At 48.4% G+C, this 15,461-nt stretch overlaps 1 protein-coding gene across 2 annotated transcripts in view; it reads left to right on the top strand.

The window, feature by feature from the left end:
• The first annotated feature begins 1,925 nt into the window (after positions 1–1,925).
• Positions 1,926–15,461, top strand: part of CNIH2 (cornichon family AMPA receptor auxiliary protein 2) — a 34,031-nt gene continuing 20,495 nt past the window's right edge. The window contains exon 1 of one of the 2 annotated variants that reach the window (XM_087914081.1): positions 1,926–2,153. In XM_087914081.1, the coding sequence (XP_087770207.1) occupies positions 2,073–2,153 (81 nt within the window). In that variant the 5' untranslated portion in view covers positions 1,926–2,072. The remainder of the gene's footprint in view (positions 2,154–15,461) is intronic. The other variant, XM_087914082.1, reaches the window with a different exon arrangement.

The raw sequence follows: 15,461 nt of genomic DNA, 5'->3' as shown, positions 1-15,461 counted from the left end.
TAGAGTCTCCCTGCTTGGGCGGGGGTTGGACTAGATGACCTACAAGGTCCCTTCCAACTCTGATGATCTGTTATCTGGGTTGGAGTCTCGAACAACAGGTGTGTCGGAGGAGGGCTTGACGTGTGGTGCTAATTTTGGCGAAGAACAAAGTTGGTTTTTTTCCCCCCAAGTCTTGGCCATTGATTTGAGAAGAAGGGGAGAGACTTCAAGTCCCAGAATTCCCCAGCTGGCTTGTGATTGGCCCTGGCTGCAGGGGGGAAGAAGGCTGCCCTCTGGTGGAGCAAAAGAGAAAAGCACCCCATCTGGCAATTTCTTAATCCATTATTTATATCCCACCTTTGATGATGATGATGATGATAAACAGGCGATGAACATAATACTCCCCTCCTCTTGTTTACCCCGCCACGACAACCCTGCGAGGCAGGTCGGCTGCTGGTAAACCAAGTGGGGCAGGATATGTCAACCTTTTGCATGCTGAGATCTATCTAAACCATGATATAATAATTTCTTTAATCCGCCCAGGTTCTACCAAGTGGGCAGCAGAGGGCGCTCTCCCACCGCTTGGCTTACCGCTGGCCTCCTCCCTGGGGTCTGCAACCTGGCGCCCAGGGGCACCGTTCAGAATTGCTCCAGAGCCATGCCCTTAAACCAGTTTCTTCCGGAAGGTCTTGCCACCGGCTGCCAAGCTAGCTTAGATTTAACCAGGATTCGCAGCTTTGCAGGAGGAGGGAAAGGGGATTTTGAGATCCACCGGTTTGCTAGTTGACCGTTTTTTTGAGATTTTGTACCCAAAGCGGAAAAATTCAGTGGTCCCATCTAAGGAATTGTGGATTTATTTAGGAAAGGGACCCGGGGAGGGGAACAAACCAGAACTTAACTAGCCATGGTTTAGGCCTGCGAACTGCGTCCGCTTTGGAGGGTTCCACAAAAGAGGTGCCAATACCAGGAAGGAAGGAAGGAAGTTTTGGGCTGCCGTCCAGACGAAGCTTTCGTTTATACTTATATTCAGTTTTTTCCCTACTGAGGGAACACCCCCCCCGCTCGCCCCACAACACCCCTGCGAGGTAGGATGGGTTGGCCCTTTAAATCGCCCAGCAGCTTATGAACTGGACTTCAACTCCCAGAATCCCCCAGTCGGCATGATTGGACTTCAACTCCCAGAATCCCCCACCCAGACCTCCCCTCCCTGAATTGTGGGAAGTCAGGAGTCGCCCCCATCCTCAACGGAGCAAGGCGGTGGAACGTTGGACCTACAAAGCTTTCCTTGCCCGGCCAGCTGGGGGGTGGGGAGGATGGGATTTGTAGTCCAAGGCTCAGCGCCTAAGAAGCAAAGTTGTGGTGGGAGGGTTTGGGCATGTCAAAGTGCTCTTTCTTGGTAGGGAACGATGGGAGTTGGGGGCCCCTCTGCCGCATGTGCTGCTGGGGGGAGGATGGGGTTTGTAGTCCAGGGCCCAACTCTTAAGAAGCAAGGTCTTTGCGATGGGAGTTGAGGTCCATCCGCTCCCTCTGCCCCCATGTGCTGCTGGAGGGAGGATGGGATTTGTAGTCCAGGGCCCAGCTCCTAAGCAGCAAGATCTTCATGGTGGGAGGGAGGGAGGGTTGAGTCTAGGCGTGTCAAATGCTCGGTAGAACGATGGGAGTTGGAGTCCATCCGCCCTCCCCTCCCCCACGTGGTCCAGGAAAGCAGCCAGCTGTGTTTGCTGCAGAGGGGAGGGGGTTCCCCCCTCCCACAAAAAGCCCCCAACCCCCAAAGACACCCTAACCCCCCGCCCCATGAGCCTCAGCGGCCGCCTCGCACTCCGCAACCCCTGGTTCCCAGCCCGGGCCGCCTCCCGCGCGCTCACCTGGGCCCTTGGGCCCCGCCCCCCGCCCCCGGCCTCCTAGCCCTGCCCCCGGCTCCACCCCTCCCCGCTTCCTCCGCGGCGGCAGACGGCGGCGGAGCCGGAGGATGCGGGCGTTTGGCGGCTGCTGCTGCTGCTGCTCCTCCTCCTCCCGCCGGTCTCGTGGCGGCTGCCGCCGCGGCTGTGGGACCCCGGCCCGGCGCCCCCCTCCCCTCGCCCCCCGCCCCCGCCATGGCCTTCACCTTCGCCGCCTTCTGCTACATGCTCACGCTGGTCCTCTGCGCCTCGCTCATCTTCTTCGTCATCTGGCATGTGAGTGGGGGTCTCTCGACCCGTTCTCCCCCACACACACCCGGCATGGGGCCCGGGGCGGGGAGGGCCGAGGGGAGGGGCCCAAGGGCCAGGGAAAGGAGGGGAGGGGGCTTAGGGGGTGGGGAAGAGAGAGGAGGGGGGCTCTGGGAGGGAGGGGGCTCAAGGGCCAGAGAAAGGAGAGGAGGGGGCCCAAGGGCCGGAGAAGTGAGGGGAGGGGGCTTAGCGGGATGGGGAACAGGGGTAGTTGGGAGAGGGGGTGAAGGTCCAGGGAAGAGAGAGGAAGGGGCTTAAGAGCTCTGGAAGGGAAGGGGCTCAGGGGCCAGAGAAAAAGAGGAGGGGCCCAAGGGCCAGGGAAGGGGAGGTGGCTTAGGGGATTGGAAAGAGAGGAGGGGGCTTAGGGGCTCTAGAAGTGGGGGCAGGGGGCTTAAGGAGCAGGGAAGAGAGAGGAGGGGGCTCTGGAAGGGAGGGGGCTTAAGGGCCAGAGAAAGGAGAGGAGGGGGCCCAAGGGCCGGAGAAGTGAGGGAGGGGCTTAGCGGGATAGGGAACGGGTGGGTGGGAGAGGGGAGCTGAAGGGCCAGGAAGAGAGAGGAAGGGGCTTAAGAGCTCCAGAAAGGGGGTGCAAGGGGGCTCAGGGGCCAGAGAAAGGAGAGGAGGGGGGCTCAGGGGCCAGGGGGCTGGCGAAGGATGGTGAGGGTCCTCAAAGACTGAGGAAGGAAGCGCAAGGGGGTTCAAGAGCCAGAGAAATAGGGTAGGGGGTTTGGGGGGCTGGGGAGTGGGGGTGCAGAGGACTGAAGGGCCAGGGAAGAGAGAGGAAGGGGCTTAAGGGCTCTGGAAGGGAGGGGAGGGGCTTAAGGATTGGGAAGGGGAGAGCAGGCAACTGGGGAAGGGTCTCAGAGGGGGAAAGGAGTAGGGAAGGACTCTGGGCCTTAGGGGGTTGCGGGAGGGGACGAAGGGCAGTGGCGGGGGGAGGCTTCAAGCCATCTTTTTGGGGGTCTCTGTGGTGGTGGGGCAGAAATTGGGGAGGGGGTAGCTTTGGGGGAAGCCTTGGCAGGCCTGGCAACCCGGGGTGAGGAAGCCGGGGGGTCCAGGGCTTTACGGGGAAGGGGCTGCGATCAAAGAAGGAGCAAACCACCTTCCTCAGGATCTGGAACCCAGGACCAGCCTCCTCCCCACTAAAAGGCTAGGCAAGAACTGGGATTTTAGGGGGCGCTGTTCACCACCGAAGACTCCCCAATAAGGGTAGGTGGGCTTTCTTTTTCGCCTTTGGGGGAGGCCGTCCGGCTTCTAGCAATCCTCTGATCTCAATCTTCGGCCTTTGCTTTGTATATATAACTATTATATATAATAATAATATATATATTATTATTATTTTGAGGGGAGGGTCTTTTGGCATCTTGGGGTGGAGTGTGTGTAGATGTGCAGATGTGAGCAATTGGGGGCAAGAAAAACGCCCCCTCTTCCGCCGTGAGCCCCTCAAACCAGCAGAGACGCCTTGGATTTGGGTCTGGGGTGCAAAGCCCGTCTTATTTCTGCCTGGGGAGGAAAAATGGGGGGGTCGTGGGATGGTTTGCTTTTTTTTTTGAGGGGTAGCAGTCGCCCCCACCCCTCAAAGGACTGGGTGCGAAATTCAGATTGATGGGGGGTCTCACTAAGGAAAGCCAACGCTTCATCCGTCCGTCGAGAGTCCAAATCGCCCCTTAAAAGGGGGTCTTGGAAGAATGGGGTAAGCCCCCCACCCCCAAAATATCAGAAAAATCCCCTTCTTCCTGACCCCCTCCCTTGCAACTTTCCAGATATCCCTAACCTCTTTGAGGGGCTATTTTTTATTTATTTTTTTAAAAAATCAAAATTAAGAGGGTTCCTTCCTTCCTTTCTTTCATTTTTTTTTTAATCTTCCTTTTTCTGGTGACGTGTTCAGGAATCCCAGGAAAGGAATTTATTTATTTATTTGTAATGATTATTATTATTATTATTATTATTTAAATCTCTCCTCCTGTTCCTCCATTTTCTGTCATCATCCACCTCTCTGGGCCCCCCTCCTCAATTTTCGCTCCTCCATCTGTAACCAAGGAGCCTGACACCGGTTGCCATGGGAACTACATCTGTTTACAAAAGGGAGCCCTTTCCCGAATAAATGGGTGGGGGGGGATGCTGGCTTCTTTTCACTCCTTCCCTGCGGGGGCATCGCCTCATTTTGGGGGTGTTTTTTTGAGGGGTGAGGGGCAGGATCCGGGCAAAATAAATCTCTGTGGATTGGATTTGGGTGCCTGGAATTCCTGCTTTTAATGACAACAATAACAACAATAATAATAACTGGGTTTGATTTGACATAAAACGGTCCCAGGTTGCTTAAACCAGGAATAGATTTCCTTTATTTAAAAGATGCAAACCAACATAGGATTGGAACATCAGTTTTTCTTCTCTCTCTCTCTCTCTTTCTGAGCTTTTAACCATGGTTTGGCTGCCTCCTCCTTAAATAAGCTCCCTCTGAGCTTTAACCAGGATTGTGAAGCTGTGTTCTTAAATAAGACTCTGGTTTAAGGGTGTTGGTAAGGGGGGACTGGGTTTCCCCTTGTTTAAAATGTCATAGGATGCAGGGATTTCGTATTGCGTTAATGTTTGCAAATATTCTGGAAGGTTGATCTGAGCTTCATCGTGTCCGTTTGAATGGCTTTCCCGGATAATATTCAACAGCATGCTGAAATTTGGGGAATGTAGATCCATTTGACGTCGGGATACTTTCAGTGGATCCTAATGCTTTTTTTTTTTTTTAGATTTATTTTTTGGATTGGAGAGTCTACCTCAAATAGTTGTTGTTTTTTTAAATTACTTGGGGTGCCTCCATTTAAAGTGATGGTGCTGTTACTTAGTAGATGGGACTCTTTGCGGAGCCTTGTATAGCTTGAAAAAGCCTTCCCCCCCCCATTGAAACACCTGAGGGAGACCTGTGGATTTCCAGGAGCTGGGAACAGGTGTTCCCAGGCTACCTTGCCAGTAGCTCAAGCGGGTGCACTTGGGAGTTATAGTTTCCCTATAGAGGAACTCTAGCTAGCCCGTTTAGTCTGGTCGTTAAAGTATCAGGGCATGAAAATAGGAGATGCAGAGTTCTAGTTTTGCCTTAGGCATGAAAACCAGCTGGGTGACTTTGGGCCAGTCACTGGGAGAGAGAATTCTAGTTCTGCCTCAGGCATGGAAGGCAACTGGCGTACTTTGGCCCAATTCCCCAGGAAATTGTGAGTCTTGGGTATGAAAACTGATGTACTTTGGCCCGATCACCAGGAGACAATGAGTTCTAGTCCCACCTTAGGCACAAAAGCTGCCTGGGTGCCTTTGGGCCAATCACCCGGGGGGGTTGGGAGTTCTAGTTCTGCCTTTATACATGAAAGCCAACTGGGGGACTTTGGCCCAATCACCGGGAGGCAGTGAATTCTAGTCCTGCCTTAGGAATGAAAGCTGGCTGGCTGGCTTTGTACCGATCACCAGGAGAGTGAATTCTAGTTCTGTCTTAGGCATGAACGATTGCTAGGTGACTTTGGGCCCATCACCGGGAGATGGTGAGTTCTAGTCCTCCCCCAGCCCCTTAGCCATGAAATCCAGCTTGGGTGACTTTGGGCCAGCCCTTCCCACTCCTCCCAACCTACCTCACAGGGTTGTCGTTGCCGGGAAAATAATAGGAGAAAGAAACAATTCGTAGGCATCTTCGCCGCCTGCAATTCTTTGTAAAAACAATCAAAGCGGCTTATAAATAAATCTATATATATATATAAAAGCAAAATACCCCTCACGCATTATCACAAAATCTCCAGAACCATAAAGCCCACAAACTTGAAATTGGGCCTATATGTTCCTCTTGGCTTCTAGGGGCTCACTAAGAAAGGATTTTCCAAATGACCACCAGAGCATTAATGTTTCCTATATTATTATTATTATTATTATTATTATTATTATTATTATTATTAACACGCTGTGATGCTAAGGAGTTCTACTCCCCCTCCCCACCTGGAAAGAAATCTCTTCCAAATGCAAAACACAAGCAGAAGAGTTTCAGTTTCACAGCCCCAAGCAACTTCAGTCCAGAACAGTTGAGCTAAGCCGTGCCCAGGCTCCTTGCTGTCTCCTTCTTGCTCACACGGCAAATACTGTTTCAGTTTCCAAACAGCCCTCAGTTTCAGTTTCACAGCACCAAGCAGCTTTAGTCCAGAACAATTGAGCTAAGCCATGCCCAGGCTCCTTGCTGTCTCCTTGCTCACACAGCAAATACTGTTTCAGTTTCCAAACAGCCCTCAACTCTCTCTCTCTCACACACACACACATACACAGGACGCTAGCCAGATGAGCACCAATGGATGCTGATAGACAGAGGCACAATTTTCCCCCTTATTTTCCTCCCCCAAAACTTGCCCGACCACATAGTTTCATAGTGAAGCACGGACATCGAGCTAGTATTAAATAAAGACATATTTTTTGGCCTTGCCGGGGGAAAATAATCACGCTGCCCTTGTTGGACAGAAAGGCACGTTTTGCCTCCGTGCTGGCAAAAATAACAATAACAATAAGCATTGGGAATGATTTATTCCTTGGCTGGCGTGTGCAGCGGAAGATGGCAAAGTCTAGAGAATATTTTTAATATGTTCAGACACGTCTCTTCGCGGAGAGGTTGGTTTGCTCACTCTGCGGAGTCTCTTCGGGGGGCGGGGGGCGCGAAAGGACTCTGGAAATGCTGACCCCAGGACGCTTGGCGACTGGTTAAATTGGTTTTCTCCCCTGCTGCCAACTTGGCACCAGCCAAGCCGGACCGAAGAGCTGAAAGCTCTTATTTCAATTTCCAAAACCTTTGGAGGAATGAATTCAGAAGTGGCCGTGAAGCTCAGATTCACACAATGCGTTTTTTTTTCCCTGCGTTCATGGCCCGGGAAGAACGCGGCTCCAAATTTGGGGGGCTTTTTTGTGTGTGTTGTGTGTTTATTTCTGCAAGTATTCGAAGCAAGCTCGTTCTTTCCTGGCCTTTAAACCTTGGGCGGGGTGGTTGAGAAAAGTGAAATTAATTTTCGGCAAGGCAGGAGATAGGAGGGAATAGAATAAAATAGAATAAAATAATAAAATAGCAAGGGATAGAATAAGTAATTCCTGGTTTTTGGTTTTTTTTTGTTTTTTGTTTTAATTTATTTTGCCCCAAAACTAATCCTTGGAATGGAAGTTTCCTGACTTTTGATGCAGGGATGTGAATGTAACAGCCGTGTGGATGTAGATGGAATTCAGGCTGGTTTTGTTCCAAGATTAATCAACGTCTTGGTTGAGGTGCAGAGGTAGACAAATCTTTGATCTTAGGGAGGGAGGGAGCCCCTAACTCGAAAGCTTGCAAACTTGGCCATCAATTCCACACTCAAGTGAAGATCCTACAAATGCTGTGGATGGTCTAGTTGTTAAACACACCAGGTTAGGAGCTGGGAGATGGTGAGTTCTAGTTCTGCCTTAGGCATGAAAGCCGGCAGTTCTTTCCTATAGCCTGAATTGCCAGTCACTAGGAGACTGAGAGTCCTAGTAATGCCTTCGCCATTGGCTGGGTGACTCTGGGCCCGTCTCTCTCTCTCCTTCCCTCCCTCTCCCTCTCTCTATTTATCTCAAATCTCTTTTCCAATCTCTCTCTCTTTTTCTCAATCTCTCTATCTCAGTCTCTTTCTTTCAATCTCTCTCCTCTCTTTCAATCTCTCTCTCTCTCTCTCTCTCTTTTTCTCAATCTCTCTATCTCAATTTCTTTCAATCTCTCTCCTCTCTTTCAATCTATCTCTTTCTCTCACTCTCTTTTTCTCAATCTCTCTCTCTCACAATCTCTCTCCTCTCTCTTTCAATCTCTCTCTCTCAATCTCTCTCTTTCTCTCAATCTCAATCTCAATCTCTCTCTCTTTATCCCAATCTCTCCCCTCTCTTTCAATCTCTCTCCTCTCTTTCTCTCAATCTTTCCTCTCTTTCAGTCTCTCTCATCTCTCTCTCTTTTTCTCAATCTCTCTATCTCAATTTCTTTCAATCTATCTCTTTCTCTCACTCTCTTTTTCTCAATCTCTCTCCTCTCTTTCAATCTATCTTTCACTCACTCTCTTTTTCTCAGTCTCTCTCCTCTCTCTTTCAATCTCTCAATCTCTCTATCTCAATCTCTCTCATCTCTCTTTTTTCTCAATCTATCTCAATCTCTTTCTATCTCTATCTCAATCTCTCTTTCTCTCAATTTCTGTCCTCTCTCTCTTCTCTTTCAATTTCTCTTTTTCTCTTTTTCTCTTTTTCTCAATCTCTCTATCTCAATCTCTCTTTTTCTCAATCTCTCTCTCTCTCAATCTCTCTCTCTTTCAATTTCTCTCTTCCTCTCTATCTCAATCTCTCTCTCTCTCAATTTCTCTCTCTCCCCTTCTCTCTCAGCCCAATCCCTTCACAGGGTTGTGGTTGTTGGGGTAAATAGGCAGAAGTTGTGTAGGATATGTTTGTCGCCTTGAGTTATTTGCATGTAGAATCTTTAGGGCTGGCCTGGACGGGACCTCGGAGGGCTTCTAGTCTGACCCCTGCTCAAGCCTTATACCCAGTCAAATGGCTATCCTGTTTGTTTTTTAAAAGCTCAGGATAGCAATAATTAAAATTACCATTAAAACGGATTGTGATTCAATACCGAATCGAACATTTGCAGAAAATTTAGGGGCAATGGGATGCGATTTCCTTGGTTTCGTGTTCCCGCTGGAAGTAGTGAGGGCCTTTCATCTTAAGACCTTCCTGCTCTTGAATCTTGAGTGGGTGGGCGGGAAATATAGTTTTCCTTCCCGCAACCGAAAACCCAAGACCAGAATCCACGCTGGGCCTTTGTTCTTTTTTTTCCTGGCTTTCATTCAAACAACAATCTGCAAGGAAAGCCAAGCCGGGTTTGAGGACACGCCACCCTTCGCCTTTCCCGGGGACCCGAGTTCGAATGCCACGCGGGCCTCCCCTCGAGGAAATCCTCGCTGTCGCGGCCTCAAATTGCACACATGCAGTTTTAAGCGGTGGGGGTTCTCTCCCCCTCCTTTTGGGCCCCGCTGGAGTGTCTCGCCCCCACCCCCTACCCCCGCGCACGGCACAAAACGAGCTTCTAGTCCTCATGAGGGAGAGGTTAGCACATTGGCGGGCCGCCTTCTAAGTCTCACTGGGGATGGCAAGGCCTGCGGAAACAGGCTCAACCATTGGAGGCGCCTAGGGGTTTATTTTATTTTTTAAAACCTGTTTCCATGGTTACCCTAGACTGTAAACAAGGTTGCGAGCCCCCCACCCTCCGTAACCCTGATGGCGTTCCCTAGTTGGGTAATGAGACGTCTGCAGTTCTGTCAGCCCCGGAGTTAGTTTAATCTCAGTGAAAGGATTGAACAAACTCAAGTTGGACGAAGCTTAATTCAACAACCGTTTGTCCGTCGTCCTAGACGCTTTCCTGCCTGAGCAGGGGGTTTAGACTAGATGACCTCCCAAGCCCCTTGCGATTCTTGTTAACTGTTCGTTTTTGGAAGTTCTAGGTCTTGACACCAGGGACTAGCCACTTTGGCTCCCTCCTTTAGAGGGGAGGGTTTCACGGCCGTCCCTGCGGAGGTTGGCAAGTGGCAGATCCCACGGGGGAAAGAAAGGACTAGCCAGATGGGAAGGATGGGAGATGTAGTCCCTCTTGGCTGAGGATCCTGGGCCAGGCAGAGGATTCGACACACCTGGTTTGGGGCCAGGAATCCAAAAATACCATGTGTGGATTATTTAGAGGAGTGGGATGGGGCAGAGACCCCCAGTGGATCCCAACTCTCCTCCTTCCCCTTATCTGCCGGGTGCAAATCTAACGCACAAACACCCCAAAATTGACAGCTCCCGTTGCCCTAGCAACCGACAGTACCTTCAAGGTGAAAACAAGAATAAAAACCGAGTTTGTTGCATTCCCCAAATATTATTTCTCTCTTCTCTTCCCCCGCGTTTCTGTCGGGCCCGGTATGTTCTCCGCGACCCTCCTACACCCACGAGTTGTTTGGGGTGTGTGTGTGTGTTTGTGCGTGTGTGTGTCTAGCATTAGCCCAGCTTCCAAATTCCCCCAAGCTTTGGGGCCCCTACCCGGATAGGAAGGAAGAAAAGGGGTGCGAGAGGAGAAGGACGCGGGAAGCAAAGGTGAACCCCCCTCCCGCACCACTTCCTGGCGCGGCTGCCGTCGTTCAGCGCGGGAGGCTCCAGGTGCAAATCCAGATCGAATGGTTTAGTGGGGGGCTCTGGGGGGAAGCAACCAAGCATTTTGTAGAGAAAGGGATAGAAAAGATTAGCCTGCTGGCTGAGTGGAAGCTGGGCGATTGAACGGGATGGGGATTAAAGGAAGAGCCAACCGATCAGGTTCAGAATAGAGCGGGAAGGGGCCTGGAAGGTCTTCTAGTCCAGCCCCCCACCCCCACCCCCGCTTAGGCAGGAAACCCTATACCATGTCAGACAGGTGGCTGTCTAGACCCCTTAAAAACCTCCAGTGAAGGGGAAGGAAGGAAGGAAGGAAGGAAGGAAGGAAGGAAGGAAGGAAGGAAGGAAGGAAGGAAGGAAGGAAGGGATGGGAGGAAGGAAAAGAAGGGATGGGAGGAAGGAAGGAAGGAAAAGAAGGGATGGGAGGAAGGAAGGAAGGAAAAGAAGGGATGGGAGGAAGGAAGGAAGGAAGGAAGGAAAGAAGGATTGAAGGGAGGGAGGGAGGATGGATGGATGAAAGGAAGGAAGGGTGGATGGAAAAAAGGAAGGGATGGAAGGATGGAAAGGGAGGATGGAAGGAAAGAAGGATGGATGGAAGGAAGGAAGGATTGATGGGAGGGAGGGAGGATGGATGGATGGAAAGGAAGGGTGGAAGAAAGGGAGGAAGGATGGATGGGAGGAAGGAAGAAAGGAAGGATGGATAGAAAGATGGAAGAATGGATGGAAGGAAGGGAGGATGGATGGATGGAAGGAAGGAAGGATGGAAGGATTGATGGGAGAGAGGGAGGGAGGATGGATGGATGGAAGGAAGGATGGAAGAAAGGGAGGAAGGATGGATGGGAGGAAGGGAGGAAGCATGGATGGGAGGAAGGAAGAAAGGAAGGAAGGATGGATAGAAAGATGGAAGGAAGGAAGGATGGAAGGAAGGATTGATGGAAGGGAGGAAGGATGGATAGAAAGATAGAAGGAAGGAAGCAAAGAGCTGAAAGGGACCTTGGAGCTCATCTAGTCTAACCCCCTGCTCAGGCAGGAGACCCTATCCCATTTCAGACAAATGGCTGTCTAGACTCTCCTTAAAAACCTCCAGGGATGGGGCATTCACAACTTCTGGTGGCAAGGAGTTCCACTGGTTCATTGTTCTCCCTGTCAGGAAATTCCTCCTTAATTCCAGGTTGCTTCTCTCCTGGATTAGTTTCCATCCCTTGTTTCTTGTCCTTCCTTCTGGGCGCTTTGGAGAATAAGCCGAGCCCCTCCTCCTCCTCCTCCTCCCAAATATTGGCATATCCTACGCGCCGCTAGTCCTTCTCTTCTCTAGACTAGCCCAACAATACCATGACAGATAAGTGACTGTCTTATCCCCTACTTATAAGTGACTGAGTCATACCGGCTTAGTTCCACGTTTTTGTTAAGGAAAAGAGGTAGGAGAGGAAACCCAGCCCACCCCCTGCTCCAACTTGGTTTAAAATATATATATATATATATATATCTCCCCTCTTATTTTAAATCTTAAATTAAATCTTGGCTTCTCGGACAGCTTTCTCTTCCCCGAAACTTTTGCGAACCTGGCTCATCTCGATTCCACGCTCCAATAAAAACCAATCAAATGGCATTTATTATTATTATTATTATTATTATTATTATTATTATTATTATTATTATTATTATTATTATTATTATTATTATTATTATTTTAACACCAGCTCCACATTTTGCAGATTCCAAACTTTGGGGCGATGATGTGATGCAAGTGTCTTTTTATGAGTTCAGGGAACTGGTTCCGGCTGGAAACCACGAGGGTCTTAAAAGCTTAAAAATTGCTCTTTCACCCCCTAATAATAATAATAATAATAATAATAATAATAAGCTCCAGCCACTTTGCCAAATCTTGGTTTTCACAGCGATCAGAGCTGACAATGGCAACTGGCATTCTGAAAGCAGAGCAGAAACAATTGGCTCTGAATTGTGGCTTTTGATGGATCTGTTGGAAACGCCTGGTTGGTTTGCACGGTTCCTTAAAATGAGAGCCATACAAGGAGCGGGGGAGACGGGTTTTTACCGGCTGCTCTTGGGATCCAGGTAGTCCTTACAACGGTTCGTTTTAGTGACGCTTCGAAGTTACAACGGCCCTGGGGGGGAAAAAGGGGACTTCGTTCCATTTTTCACACTGTCCTCTCTACAGTGACAGGATCAAAACTCAAGCCCTTGGCAACCGACTCATATTTACAACGGTCGTAGCGCCCCGGGGGTCAGGTGAGTCCCTTTTTGTGACTTTCTGGCCAGCCGAGTCCACGGGGAAGCCAGCTTCACTTAATAACGTGTGTCTTTAGTTTTAACAACTGCAGTGATTTACTTAACGGGAGCCAGAAAGGGTCGAGCTCGCTTAACAAATTTCTCACTTAGCAACATAAACGTTGGGCTCAGCTATGGTCGTAAGTTGAGGGATGCCTGGATTTGCAGAATTCGGCTCCGTTTTCCGTCCAAAGTCCGAGCAGCTTTTAGTGCAAGGTGGAATCTTTGCTCTCAGAAATTCTCCCCAAGGTTTTCCCTTTGGCTGTGGTCCAAATTCAACTTTGGCTGAGTGATAGTCCATCTGGAAAAATAGATAGATAGATAGATAGATAGAGAGAGAGAGAGAGAGAGAGAGATGTGTGAGAGAGAGAGTTAGAGATAAGAAATAAGAGATAGAGACAGAGATATAGATAATAGATAATTGATATAGATAGATAGATGGAGAGAGATGATAGAGACTATATATATATATAGAGAGAGAAAGGATAGAGATAGATAGATATAGATGAGAGAGAGAGACACAGAGTTAGAGATAAGAAATAAGAGATAGAGATAAATAGAGACAGAGATATATAGTTAATAGATATAGGTAGATAGATGGAGAGAGATGATAGAGAGAATATATATATATATATATATATATATATATAGAGAGAGAGAGAGAGAGAGAGAGAGGGGGAGAGGGAGAGAGAGAGAAGAGATTAGAGTGAGATAGAGACAGACAAAGAGAGAGAGATAAGAGAGAGAGATTAGATAGATAGATATAGATGATAGAGACAGAGAGAGATGAGAGAGACTAGATAGAGATAGATTGATAGATTTAGATGTGTGTGTGTGTGAGAGAGAGAGAGAGATAAGAAATAGAGATAGAGACAGAGATATAGATAATAGATATAGATAGATGGAGAGAGATGATAGAGAGAGTGAGACAGAGAGAAGAGATATAAGATAGATAGATAGATAGATAGATAGATAGATAGATAGATAGATAGATAGATAGATAGATAGGCAGATAGGCAGATAGATAGAAATTGCAATAGGAATGTCTTATCCTGGTAGGAAAAATCTGTTTGCTACAGGCTTAGAAGTGAAAAAGCATCATGAATCTTGGTTTCTGGCCAGGAGAACATTTCTAGAAAAGTGTATTTTGTGAGGATCCAGTTTTGCAATTCTCCACGACTGCTTTTGGCATGAGAGATGGTGAGATGGGCTTAATTTCCCCTGTTTTGTCCTCTTTCTGATTGCCTGGGGAATTTTTTGCGCTTCTCCTTAATGGAGCTGTCTTTAGTCCTGAATCTCCTTGGCGACTAGACCGGATCGCCCAAAGCTCTGGTTCCTTTGATCTGTAATTGGAAAGAAGAGATCCATGGAGGCATGGTTGAGAATCCATCCTGGGGAAGGGGAAGGAAATTGGGTGAGAAAAAGAGCGAGGGAGGAGTGTGGATGTCATGGAGGAAGGAAGGAAAGTATGTAAATTGCAAGAAAGTCGAAGGAAGGAAGGAAGGAAGGAAGGAAGGAAGGAAGGAAGGAAGGAAGGAAGGAAAATTCTAAGATGTAAATTGCAAGAAAGTTCAAGGAAGGAAGGAGATGGGAATGAGAAGAGAGGAAGGAAAGGAAGAGAGGAAAAAAATACCCGGTTCATGAGGACTAGAAATTGTCCTTTTTTAAAATAAAAAATAAGGTATCACGTAGCTATCATATTCTTCTTCTTCTTCTTCTTCTTCTTCTTCTTCTTCTTCTTCTTCTTCTTCTTCTTCTTCTTCTTCTTCTTCTTCTTCTTCTTCTTCTTCTTCTTCTTCCTCCTCCTCCTCCTCCTCCTCCTCCTCCTCCTCCTCCTCCTCCTCCTCCTCCTCCTCCTCCTCCTCCCCCTACACACTCCTCTTTCATAGAAACCCTCCTGTTGAAATGATAGATAGATAGATAGATAGATAGATAGATAGATAGATAGATAGATAGATAGATCGATCTTTGGTTATTCGGGTTTTCTCCTGCGTAAGATTGGAAGTATCTAGGCAACGTTTCGATGAAGTCTCATTCGTCATCTTCAGGCTTGTGTCTTTGGCTCTGTGCTTCTCTGTCTTCTCAGCCGAAGACACAAGCCTGAAGATGATGAATGAGACTTCATCGAAACGTTGCCTAGATACTTCCAATCTTACGTGGGAGAAAACCCGAATAACCAAAGATCCACATACAAATACCCGCGAGAACCTCAGAAAACATATAGATATATAATTCAGCTTTGTTCCGGTATTTTCCCACGTCATCATAGTTGTGCTTTTAAAACTGTAGCAATGTTTCAGCAGAATCTCATCTGCCATCATCAGGCTTCTGTATTGGGTTCGTCTGTATTGTGTTCTGTATTGTGTTCGTCAGATGAACCCAATACAGAAGCCTGAGGATGGCAGATGAGATTCTGCCGAAACGTTGCTACAACTTTAAAAGCACAACTACAAGGACGTGGGAAAACACCCGGACAAAGCTGAATGCCATACATGTAAGTACCCGCGAAAACTTACATACACACACACACATATATATATATATAAAATATGGCCCTCAGTAGACAGGGAAGGGAGGGAAGAGAAAGTATGAGTGAAGTTGGATTCGGGAAGGAGAGAAACACCCGGGGTGTGAAAATCACTCCGGCTGGGCACACGGAAGTGAGCGTGTCAGCGTTGCTAGGCATTTTTCCCGGGCTTCAGCAGGACTCAGCGTGATTTTGACAGGTGATGGATGTAATTTGTGCTTTGACTGTCGCTGGAGCAAAAAAAAATAAAGAGGGGGGAAAATAAAATAGAACGAAGGATGAATTTC

Source organism: Pseudonaja textilis, chromosome 16 (assembly GCF_049901715.1).
Source record: "Pseudonaja textilis isolate UNSWEBS1 chromosome 16, rPseTex1.2, whole genome shotgun sequence".
NCBI lineage: Eukaryota > Metazoa > Chordata > Lepidosauria > Squamata > Elapidae > Pseudonaja > Pseudonaja textilis.
The sequence above is the reverse complement of the archived record's forward strand: the minus strand, read 5'-3'. Positions and strand labels throughout refer to the sequence as shown.